At 51.9% G+C, this 12,495-nt stretch overlaps 1 protein-coding gene across 2 annotated transcripts in view; it reads right to left on the bottom strand.

The window, feature by feature from the left end:
• The window catches only part of TBC1D22B (TBC1 domain family member 22B), a 40,595-nt gene extending 28,589 nt beyond the window's left edge, over positions 1-12,006 (bottom strand). Inside the window, exons 1-5 of one of the 2 annotated variants that reach the window (XR_004645380.1) lie at positions 11,693-12,006; positions 5,655-5,711; positions 4,265-4,569; positions 1,465-1,644; positions 1,014-1,084 (exon numbers count right to left, since the gene is read on the bottom strand). Coding sequence is in view for 1 of the 2 variants with exons in the window: in XM_034767450.1 (XP_034623341.1) it covers positions 1,014-1,084; positions 1,465-1,644; positions 4,265-4,569; positions 5,655-5,711; positions 11,693-11,748 (669 nt within the window). In the remaining variant the exon portion in view is untranslated. The remainder of the gene's footprint in view (positions 1-1,013; positions 1,085-1,464; positions 1,645-4,264; positions 4,570-5,654; positions 5,712-11,692) is intronic. The other variant, XM_034767450.1, reaches the window with a different exon arrangement.
• Positions 12,007-12,495: the final 489 nt, after the last annotated feature.

Here is a 12,495-nt window from a genome sequence, read left to right as displayed (position 1 = left end):
GGTGCTGAGTGTGATAAACAACCATTCTGTGCTATAGTGTCATTAAAAAAGGGAAGAAGCTGAGCAGGGAGGCTCTCTCTGCTGAAAAATTAGGCCATTTTAGATCACAAAGGTGCAGCGAATGAGACAGGCAAAAAAATAAAAATCTTTGCAGATTCCCCTTACGGGCTTGTCCCAAGGCCATTCGATATAGTTGGTGGGGTCACCGCTCTGCGCACCGTCTGCATTCACATGCACCAGTGTACACCTCAATGGCATGCTAGTGACGCTCTCAGACCCAGTTTCTATGGCTGGAGCTAAGTACGACCACGTCACCTCGCTGAGGTCCCTGCCATCCACCCATCTGGGAGTTCAGGCCCCTTTGTCATCTGACTCTAGGCCCCTCGCTCCTTAGGTGCCTCTGTCTCCTCCTCACGTTCTTGTGCTTTCTCCTCCCAACAGTCAGGGCAGCTTCCAAGTGACTCCCCCCCCTAAAGCCCATTTATTCCATTGAGTCTCCTGCACTGAGGAGCTCTGCACCTGGAATCCTATTTGCCCAGGCAAGACCACAAGCTCCTCAGGGCAGGGCTCTCCGTTCCATTCTGCCATGCAGCTTTAAGATGTCCTGCAAAGAAGAGTTTGGATTCTTTGCTGGGTAGCCTATAATGTGGCCTGCACAGGAAAGGGCAATTTATACATAAGGAACGGCTCCATATTCAAGGTCATGTCCCACCATGGAACTGGGCAGTCCCGTGTCTAGATGGTCACACATGGATCTGCCCCTGGGGCCAGGCACTGAGAGCCGATTGGACCTAGTTCAACGCACACAGGAGCATTCACATTTAGCAAGCCCGAGGCACGTTCATTTTCACATCCCTGCGTGGACCTCTGGGCTGCGTTCACCCTCGGGCTCCTGCCGATTGCGGCGTCGGGGCGGATTTGACCGCGTCGTGCTGGGTGTTGCTGCACCTAGCTCCGCGCAAGGCTGCTCAGCCTTTCCCCAGGAACCCCGGGCCGCAGTGGTCGGCACTCACCGACAGGAGTCGCCACGTCACGGGCCGGACCTCTCTGGGCACGCCAGGCCAGCTGCATTTCCTCAGCTCATCTGCAAACGGACAGTGGTGTCAATGGATTAGATCCTAGGCGCGTCCCGAGTGAGATCCCCGGCTAGGTAGAACTACACCTAAAAGGAGAGGAAACCCCAGTCTGCTCCTGCAGGCTCCGGATACTCCGAGCCCCAAGGAAGGCTCTATGTCTCTGATGCCTGGGACACAAGTGCAGAACAAGTGGAGACCTGATCATACTCGCTGATAACATCAACAGGAGACTGCTGCTGCTAAGAGTATAGAGCCCATCCCAGCAGAACCAGCCTCCAGCAGAGCCCAGCGCCCCTTAGCAATCCCATCCATCAGCCCAGTGGCACTGTCCCACATCTGACTGGCATAGAAGTGCCCTCATGACCCATCCAACTAGTCCCGCACTCACCCAGGTCTGTGTTGTGACTGGAAAGGAGCTGCCGGAACTTCTCCAGGCGCGTTTTCTCCCGCACGGTCATTGGGGGAGCCCCCGACGCGTTCTGGTCGGAGATGCGGGCGACGAGTGGAATGATGGGTCTGAGTGGGAGGGACTGCTGTTTGTGCAGGGCGTTCCGCACGCAGGCATCCTCTGGAAGAGGGTTCAGAGAGTTCGGACATGCTGTGAGCGGGGTGTGTGGTGGTGTGGCAGTGTGCAGTAGCAGTTAAAGCACAGGAGTGGGGCTAGGAGATCTAGGTTCTACTCCTCATTCTTCTACTGATCTGTGCCTCAGTTTCCCCACCTGCATAATGGGGATAAATCCCTCCCTCAGAATTCATTCCCTCACATTTGTACAAGTGCTTTGGGATCCTCACATGGAACGGAAACCTCTCAGGAGCCCCCAAACAAAGGAGAGTCCCCCCAGGGTCAAGCTGCTCTCTAGTCACTGGAAAATGCTTGGAAAAGTTTATTGGTCGAGAAAAGAGACCAGATCACATTCTGAGTGCTCCCAGCCACCTGCCGAGATCCCCACCCTTAGAATCGGAGAGTTTTAGGCCAGAAGGGCCCACCAGATCACCCAGTCTGACCTCCTGTATGGGACACGCCACCCCTCCGCCCTCAGCTCCCACACACTAAACCCCACTACTGAAACTAGACCAAAGGGGCGCAGCCCACAGGAGACTGGACTGTTCTATTCCACAGGCAGAGAATAGGAGGGATGGAGGTGCACAGTGCCCGAAGCCCCCGCAATGGCAGGGAATTGAATACGTGAGAGATACCCAGATAATACTGGCAAGTGACCCGCCCTCACATGCCACAGAGAAAGGTGAACCTCCTCCCCCCAGTCACTACCGATCTGACCTGCTAGAAAATTCCTTCTCACCCCCCATATGGTGATCAGTTAGACCCTGAGCATGTGAGTAAGAACCAGCCAGCCAAATACTTAAGAGAATGCTTGGTGCCACCCCAGAGTCCTGGCCCTCCCCATTCGGTGTCCCATCTTCAGCCCTGGCCAAATCTGATATTTCACAGGAAGGAGACAAAAAAAAAAACAAAACAAAAACCAGAATACGTTGGGACCAGAAACTTCCCTTCCTGACCCTTGCAGGTGACGGACGCCCTGAAGCATGAGATTTTTGGGAACATAAGACAAACCAAAAGGAGACCCCAGGGCTGCCAAGCCCTGCATTCTGCCATCACGAGCAACCCAACCCTACAATCCCACTCACACATTTGTCCAGCTCTCTCTTTAAACTAATTACATTGTTTGCCCCCCCAACACACACACAATCTCCCATCATGCTAAGTCTCCCATCATGCCAATGACCACCTCACTGGCTTTCCCCCACCCTGTACCACATCCACACTCCCACTGTCGGGGAGCCAGGCATCCCCGCTTTGCAGTAGCGGCTCTCACACTTTCATACCATGAACCACTGATCCAGCCTGAGGAAGTCACAGCGCAGGGATGGGATGCCAGGAGGGCCTGGCTGCAAACCCAGCAGCCAGGATGGAACAAGGCCAGCTCCCTGCAGCTGTTCTTCCATCACTTCCTCCTGATCGACACTTTCCTCTCACTCCCAATGTTCGTCCTTGCCTTCCTTCCTCCCTTTCGCATTCAGCATGCCTGCTCGCTGCTCAACCCGCACTCCACCACACCTCAGAGAGTGAGGGGGCTTGGGAGTCCCAGGGAAGCTGACCTTGAAGGTTACCCCACCTTGCCTCCTTTAGCCTACTTCAGCCAGAGCTTGAACAGAAATGGAGACATTACGTGGCCTCTGATGCCACCTGGTGGCTGGACTCATCTGCCGGCTCCTTTTCACATGGTGAGTATTTAGTCGGGCGTTTCTAGGTCCACTGGCAGCATGGAAGGACACATTTACATGACCTCATAGACTTTAAGGCCAGAAGGGACCATCATGATCATCTAGTCTGACCTCCCACAAATCACAGGCCACAGCCACTCCTGGAAATGATCCCTAACCTCTGGCTGAGTTACAGAAGTCCTCAAATTATGGTTTAAAGACTTCAAGTTACAGAGAATCCATCATTTACACTAGTTTAAACCTGCAAGAGACCCATGCCCCACATTGCAGAGGAAGGCAAAACCCCCACAAGGTTTCTGCCAATCTGACCTGGGGGGAAATTCCTTCCTGACCCCAAATCTGGCGATCAGTTAGACCCTGAGCATGTGGGCAAGACCCACCAGGCAGACACCTGGGAAAGAATTCTCTGTAATAACTCAGAGCCCTCCCCATCTAGTGTCCCATCACCCTGCTGCCTCTGATGATAAAGCAATCACACGCCTGGGATCAGACCAGGATGCAGCACTGACCTAGCAAGACACCTAATCCAGAGGAGTTAATCTAGCACACCAGGTAGAGCGCTCTGGCTGGGCACTAAGGCCAGGATCAAGGCAAAGCAGCCCATCAGATTCAAAGGATCACATTCCGACCTGTTCCCCAAGTGGGCGCAGCTCCACCAGAGCTCTATTCGCTTAGGAAAGGTCTGAATTTGGCCCAGAGAGTCCAAGAGCAGCACGTGGGGTCCCAAAGAGCCATAGGCAGAGCATCTCGGACACAGCTGAATCAGATGGCCTGGATTTGAGGCACTGGAATAGAATGGAGGATCACCTGGGCAAACCAAGGCTTTGAAATTAGTAGCCGGGGGCTGAATTCCACAGTCAACCAATACAGTACGTGGGTACCAGCTTCAAAGCCAGAAAGCTAGGATAGCATATGAGCAACAGATTGGTCACTGCCTCTCTTACCAGGTGATCTGGACAGCTGGGCCTCGCTGCTGGACTTGATGACCTTGCAGTTGGTTGGCGTCTCACTGAGAGCAGACTGGGCCCGCTCAGGTTTCACGCGCAGCTTGCTGTGGTTCTCCAGCACCTGGGCTGCTGTGGCCTTGGCCACTTTAGAGTTCAGGGTTTGGAAAGAGGAGGAGAAGTCTTCGTCTTCATCATCGCCGATGTCCCAGGCATCACTGGTGTTGCGTGCAAACTCGTGAAAGCTAGAGGCCTTCTTATTCTTCAGGGGCAGCGTATTGCCCTTGGAACGTTCCTTAATGAAGCTGGGAGCCAGGGAAAGAGGGTAAGTGCCACAGAAAGAGCCAACCCCAAGCTCCTTACTTCTCACACAAGACCATTCCCCGTACCCTCTTCTCTTCCTCCCATGGTACAATCCCTTCCCCTTCCAAATACTTCCTTCCCTTTGCCCTCTGGTATACCCCCCAATGCCTCTTCATCCCATGGTACAATCTCCTTCCTAGGCATGAGCTAAGGAACGCAAGAAATCCCTCCACGTAACCCCCATGGCAAGTAAAACGCCGGAAGGCAGAACAGAGCTGGTACAGTCTCAACACAGGGAAGGCCAATGCTCCAGCTAACCGTTCCTATCAGGAAGGTGCTCAAGTCTATCTACTCTGCCCAGCAGGGCAAAGGAGAGGAACTGATTCAGCTCCAGGCTGCATGAGGCCGCTCCTAGGTTTGCAACTGCCCCAGCCACATACAAAGAACAGGAAAAATAATGGATACTTTCAACCCAGGGAGAGGTACAGGAGCAGCTCTGTGCTCACATGCTGGCCAGACTGGCCTGATGATGATTTCAGACACAGGGAGAGCGCTCCCACTACCTTCAAGCTCCAAGAGTCGAAGTCCACCGTGATAAGGAGCCAAAGCCAGGAGATAAAGTCTCCCTTTCAGTGCTGGGGAAATGTGCTGACTCGACAGTCCCAGGGGCTGAAGTGCTGCTCATTCACAGGGCAGAGACTTCAGGGGAAGCAGCAGAGATGTGGTTCCCACACACAAGCTGCCAGGTCTTCCCCACTGCCCAGGAGGGATCCCCTCTAAGAGCAAAGGGAGAGGTCAGTCACCATCGCCCAAGAAATCCTTGGTCTCTCTGCTAGGCAGTGGCTATGACAGTAGTTCTATGATGCGGACTCCTTGCTACTAAGGTGAGGCCATGGGCTCGTTTCACACAAGCCATCAACTGGGAACGTGGGCTGGAGTCAAACAGATGCCCTACAGGTGCAAGGTTTCAAGGGAGTACGGGAAGTCTGGAGAGCCCCTGCCCAAGAAGGGACAGAGAACATCCCAGCAAAGCAAGTCCTCCAATGGAAACAGAGCCAGAGGGGGGCCGGGGACATGTGGCACTTACTTTTTGGTGAGCCGGGGATCCAGAGGAGGATGCTGGGCTCCGTAGACAGGTTGAATACTGCAGGGGAAACAAAAGCCACAGAAGATTTGCGAATAATTGCCTGAGCCTCGGACAGGGTCACATTCCTCAGCTGTTCTTGGGAGCCGCAAGCAACTTCAATAGGGTTCAGAGTTCAAAGCCTTTGATCAAAGAGCCACGGTCAGCTGAAGGTTTATTCTTTCTGAGAGCAGAAAAGACACTGTAAACGATCAGACGCCCTCTGGCTCAGCTGGGCAGGAGGGAGCGGGGTACTGGGCCTCTGGGTTCTATGCCCGGCCGTGACACTGATTCATTGCGCGAGTATGAGCCCCAGTTTCCCTCACCTGTAAATTCAGGCCAACAGTCACCTACATCAATGGGGCATCAGAGGCATAGTTCGTTATGCCTTGAAATCCTTGGATGAAAGTGCGTAGCAAAGGGCAAAGTATTACTGCCAGTAGCATGCTCGTGTCTTGGAGAGAAAGATGTGGGTTTGAGCTCCCCACCAGGTGCTGGGCTCACAGTCACTGCTGAGCAGTGCAGAAAGTTACAAGGAAAACACTGCACCGAGATGCGTGATTGGAGCTCAAATCCCAGCTTGGTGAAGGACACTTAGGCAAGTAACTTTACCATCGTGCCTTGGGCTCTCTACCTGTGGATCAGACTAACACTCCCCTCATTCAAAGGCAGCAAGGATGCTATGAAGCTCTGAACCGCTAGGCAATGAGGCCTAGCCTTCACAGATGTTAAAATGAGGATATCGCTAGTTTCACAGGCAATTTAAAGATCCCCAAGGCAATTTACACAGAGCAGTAGGGGATTCCGTCCAAGATTCAGGCTAGTTATACATGCCCCCAAACCCACTCTCCTTCCAACATCCAGGCCTATTGCTCTGTCTGCCTCCACCCCAATGCTCTGAGAAGCACAAGCATTCCTGGAGGATGGTTCTCTATAGAACCAAACCCCATCCCTCTGCACATATGTCACGTATCTTATTTAACAGCAGGGCCCATTCTCAACTGATGGAAGCAGACCGAGCTCCACCTGAGTCAATGGAACTGCAATCGCTTTCACCAGCTCCGGATGGAGCCAATGACTCCAGGTAGAGCCAGTGACACAGAGAGCTGGGCCCTGCGGTACAGGAGGGAGAATGCAGTCTGGCTGCAGCTGGAGAATGCGCTGAGTGCTGGGAACTATCTGGCTAAGACGGCAGCACAGGTACAACATGGCAGGAGGGAGAAACAGAAGAGTGAACAGAAGAGCCGCAGTACAGGCACAGGGCGACAATGGGCCCTAAACCCAGGAAAAGCAATGGGTGACGAAACCTAGCATGGGCTTTCCTTGCTGCATCAGCAACTCCCATCTTTCAGCCGGACGCTCGAAAAAGACTAGCTGTATTTCCCCAATAGTGATTAGGCTGGGAAGGAGTTTGCTGGCTAATTAAGATCTAGCTGTCAGGACAGCCATTAAACAGAGGTGGCTATGTTGATGGGCATAATGAGCAGATTAACCAGGGCAAAATGAGATCAATGTTGCTGGCAAATGACTCATGTCAGCTTCTTTCTGAGGCCAGGAGAAGCCAAATAAATTGTTTTAAAGCTTAATGTGAGTTTTACAAAGCTCACCAAGCCGCCCCTCTGTACACTGATCAGTGTCATGTGTGACCCCAAGAATCCACATGTTCCTTCTGGGAGAGGGTCCTCATTTACACACAGGAAGGGCATTGGGAAAAGACTGACACAGGAATACTGGAGTCCCCTTTGGGAACACACCACTGGTCCCTCAAATCTAGAATCCCGCCTCAGGCTGGCTGAGGTTGCAAGCAGCTAATGCTCAGAAGTATAGACCTAAACTTTTGAGTGCACGCACCCAATGGGAGATATCTTAAGGGGGCAGGGATGTCTGATTTTCTAAGCAGGTCCCTTTAAGCTGTCTTGAGGCAGACACCCAAAACCAGAGAGAACCCAGATCACTAGTCACTTCTGAAAACATAGCCCACAAGCCTGGGTTATTTTCATATGAACAGCTAAAAATGTCATTGGTCAAGTATTTCCCAGTCCCCTTTGGGACGCTAGCTACAGTATCTGACGTTGGTTTCCTGCAGCAGCGAGTTCCACAGGATGACACAAAAGCAGCATTTCCTTTGGTTTGTTCTGCTGTTCGTTTCACTGGCTGAACCTTTTGTCCCTGTAGTATAGGATGAGGTAAACCAGCAGAGTGAGGAAGAAACACAAACACTCCCAAGGAGAAAGCTACAATGGGATTTCTAGGGTATGTTGGCGATTTCATGAGCTTCCACTTTAAAAAACAAACAAAACAAAAAACAAAAAAAAACTTGTTTCCTTAGATGGCCATCCCCAGCCAATAAACCAGGCCATAACACCGATAAGGACCAGCTGAGGACACTGTGGACTTCCCCTAACTGGGCTACTTATAGAACTGGTGAAAATGACTACAGTTAGCTCTAACTTTATAGTGGTTGGAGTTTTTGTAGAGGTGGATAGGGGAAAAAAAAATTTATGTAAAAATGAGCCTCAAGAACCATTCACATCAATAATCTGCCTGAGCCAACCAGAGATATAAAAATATCCAGAACAAGACTCGGAACAGCCTAGCAACCAACATGGGACTACTGAAAAGTAATACTACGCAGTCCTTAGTGTCTGATCCTGTTCCCATTGGCTTCAAAAGGGAGGAGGATTTGGCCATTATGAAGTCCCCTTCATTGGAGGATCTCAAATGTTTTCATGGAATGTTCAGATTTAATTTCCTTTTGATGCCATTTACTTTTTCAATGCAACAGTTTTGCTAGTGAAACTAGTGTAATCAATTCCACTTTTTGTATCTAGTTAGTTCCTCTTCCTTGTTCTCTGCTCCACTAGTGAAAGGCTCTGAGTCAACAGAGAGGTGTAATGAATAGGGCACTGGGTCAGGAGACCTATGCTTTGTTCCCATCTCTGCCACCATCCAAGGTTACAAAGCAGCTCAGGTCACTTCATCTCTCTGTGCCTCTTTTCCCTCTCCCACCTTTGTCTATTTAAGTTGAAAGCTACTTGGGGTGGAGCCTCTCTCACCACATTCATGTACAGTGCCTAACACAATGGGGACCCGACCTCAGCAGGTCTCCAGGGTCTACTGTCTATAAATAGAGAATAAGGTTGTTTGGGTTGCCACTGCCACAGCAGAAAGTAAAAACCAAGAAGCCTGTCAGTGACACTCAAAATATTTAACATTTTTATTCTCATTAGGCTTCACAGCACACTTTATTATTTAAACCCTAAGCACAGGGCCCAAACTTCCCAGGGCCCTAGACAACCTCTCTCTGTAGCACAGGAAACCTGAACACCAAGCCTTGTGCAGGAGAACAAGTGAAACTGACCAATCTTGTTTCACTGAACAAAATCCAAGAAATCAACTAGGTTCATTATTCCCATTGTAATCATTTATGGTTATTAGCAAGAAAAAAAACCCATACATTTTCTTCACATCTGTTTTTGATTTTTAGTTATCTTGATAGCTGTGACCTTTTAATACTGACATGCCGTTGAACCAGCCTGTCTAATCTGAGAGGCCATGTGGCTTGGTAGACTCAGTCTGGGACGTTGCCAGCTGGGTGACGATGGGCAAGTCACTTCATCTTTCTTATGCCTCAACCCCCCCCCCCCCCCAACACCCCAATTTCTAAAACGGGAATGATACCACTCACAAAGCGCTTTAAGATCTACAGATGAAAAGCACATTTGAGAGATTTGATGGGTGAAGAAAGCACGAGTGCTTATCCAAACCATCTCCAGTCCCTTCCAGGGTGATCAGCATAAAGGGAAGGAGCCAGCAAACACACAGGAAAAGACCACAGAAGGTTTGGTTAAGCAACTCTTAAATAACCTTAATCTCCTGAGGCCTTAAGCCTAGCATCTCCTGCTTCCCTCCTCTACTATCCACTGACCTGCCAAGAGTGACAGCGTCAAAATGCGGGTGATTCAGAGCAAGGATTTAAGAAAAGAGAAATTCCCAGGTTACACTGATGGATTTGACAGAATATTAGCAAGCTGGTCTGTTGGGAGAGAGGAATAGTTTATCCAATGCCCTATGAAGTTTGAGTTTCTTGTCTGGGCTGGTTGGCTGTAGTTCTTTCCCCAAACCGGTTTGCCTGGTTAAGCTCTCAAAAGTTGAGCTCAAAGCAGTTAGAGATGGAAGAGACTTGTTATCTTAGAGACCACCCCTCTACACAGGCAGGATGTGGATTCCTGATAAAGAATGTACCAGATAGTAAGATTACACTTAAAGACACGTGCTTACACATTGTGGAATTTATTTTCCAGAAGAAAAGGAAGAATTGTGGGTTATGTCTGCAGCTTCACGCACCCCCCCGCCGCCACCGCCCCCGATTTGAATTGTCCCAACAACCTGAGTTTGAGCAAGGACAGCGAGTGAAAGTGAGAGCGCATTAGAAAGAAAGAGAATTAACTGGCCAAGCAAGATTTAAAGCCAGCTAAGCATTTCAAAGGCTGTGCATTTGCACACCAGGAGGGGATTGCAGGGTCAAGATGAGATTAATGGGGGTGTGGAAACCGTGAAGCCCATATGAACTGCTCAGACTTTAACCTAATCTTGTAATACTCCTCACAGGGAGGTGGGTGAAACTCCCCGACCTTTTCCCTTTCTCCTGGGGATTTACTTTGTTTTTCTATGGGAACCTTCCTCTCAAAACCACATGGGAGGAGCCACTCTCCAGGGCAGGTTTCCTGCCCCCAGCTCTCATAAATCTATTTTAATGCAGGGGTTTGTGCATTTCTCCCTCCAAGTAAGCATCCCTTGCTCTAAAGGAAGCAGCACCTTGCTGCTCCCCAGCCAGAGGAAATGAGGTGGGGAAAGTGCCCCCACAGATTGTTATTGACACTTCCTGAGGACGAACCCTCAATGGAAGCAGAGTTTAAGGGGAGTGCAATGATACAGTCTCATGTGGTATGCAAGGACACCCACTCTGCTGTTTGCTTGGGGGGCGAGGGGAGATCTTGCTGTTCAAGGAGAAGCCTCCAGGGCAGTGTATGACCTTGGGGGGATGAAGGGCTTCTGCTTCAACATTTGCAGGGGGGCACCGTATGTCCCCCAGCTCTGAAGTTGCCCTTTGGATGCCCAGCAAGCCCCTCTCCACGTTGCCTCCTATCTGTCCCACTCCCGGATGCCGCGTGAAGGAGAAAGGACTCGCTGATTCCTCACCCTGCAATATCCAGCCCAAATTGTTCCTCCTCATGCTTGGCTTCCCCCACTGAATGGAGACTTAGTGGGAGGGAAAGCAGGTGGACAGGAGTTTAGTTAACCGGCTCCTACACTCCCCCCTTCTGTCACTGGCTCCCATTCCCTTGGGGGAGTTGCACGGGGGCAGAGATACAGATTACAGGTACCCACAAATCGATGTGGGAAGTGAATCCCATTCCCAGGCAGATCCTCTCCTCTTAGGCCCAGGCTGGAGATGAACATCAGTTAATCAATTAGTCAGGATCAAGCAGGAGAAATATAAGAGGGGTCATCTTCCTTCTCCCTCCCTGGGCAAATTGCCCAACTCTACACATGTATGAGCTGGGGGAGGGAAGGGTTGGCACCCACAAAGCACTAATAACCAGCCTGCCCCCCCTCTCCCAAGGAATGGATGGAAAAGGAGAGTGCCCCCTGCCCGGGCTGGGAGGTTACCACTTAGTCGGTATCAATAATCGATCAAAGGACAGGGGGAAGGAATGTGTGTAGCCCACTCCTCTGAGGGTGTCACCGATTAATTAGTGCTGGGACCGAGCCCGAGGGGTGTCACCGATTAGCAGGGACCGAGCCTGGGAGAGAGGGAGTCACGGAGCAACCGGGACCGAGCCCTGGGGTGTCACCGAGCTCTGGGGGATGTCACCGATTAGCCAGGACCGAGCCCGGGGGAGGGGGGCGTCACCGAGCCGGGGGGGGGGGGGCGGGGGGGGGTGTCACCGATTAGCCGGGACCGAGCCCGGGGTCCAGGTGCCCCCAGCCGCACTCACCTCCCCGGCAGCTTAGCGCTCCGCTTCCAGAACTGCTTGCTGCTCTCAGCGGCCATGGCTGAGGCTGCGGCCGGGCCCCGGCCGGCTCCGGGGGGACGAGCAGGGGCGGCAGGTCCCGGAGCCGCGGGCCGAGGCCGCTTCACCTCCTCCCTCCGGAGGCCCCGCGGCCAGGCTCCGGCGCCGCCATTTTGGATCCGGGAGGGCAAACCCCGGCCATTGGCTTCCTGGCTCCACGGCCTCCGGCTCGGCCAATCCTGAGCCGGGATCCTACCGCGTCCTGAAGCGAGGGAGTCCGGGCCTGGCAGAGGGGCGGGGCCACGAGAGGCGGGAGAGACCATCTGCGTTCAGGGAGGAATAAACCATTTCCACTGGAGGGATGGAGTGGAGTGAACCATCTCCACTGACGAGGGGGGAGGGTTAGGTTAAATCATCTCCACTGGTTGGGAAAACGGAGAAACCACTCTGCTTGCGAGAGGAGTGGGAGAATAGGGTAAATCTTCTGTCTTGGGCAGGAGGGGTAGAGTGGGTTAAACTATTTGCGCTTGGCGGGAGTTACACCATCTGCACTGGGGAGGAGAAGGTTAAACCATGGTCACCAGGGAGGCTGTGTGAAGTAGGATTAAACTAAGGAGTGGGTTAAACCATCTTCACTGGGGGAGGACAGATGGAGAGGGTTAAGCCATCTGCACTGGGAAGGAGGGGGTGATGTAGGATTAAAGTATTTGCACTGGGAGGGAGTGGGTGACAAAGCTGGGGGGCACCTGCTGCCGGGCCCCTTATAATTCAAGTCCAACCAGTATTTC

The sequence above is a fragment of the Trachemys scripta genome, chromosome 4, assembly GCF_013100865.1.
Source record: "Trachemys scripta elegans isolate TJP31775 chromosome 4, CAS_Tse_1.0, whole genome shotgun sequence".
NCBI classification, from domain to species: domain Eukaryota; kingdom Metazoa; phylum Chordata; order Testudines; family Emydidae; genus Trachemys; species Trachemys scripta.
Note: the sequence above shows the minus strand (reverse complement) of the source record. Positions and strands in the feature narration are given on the sequence as shown.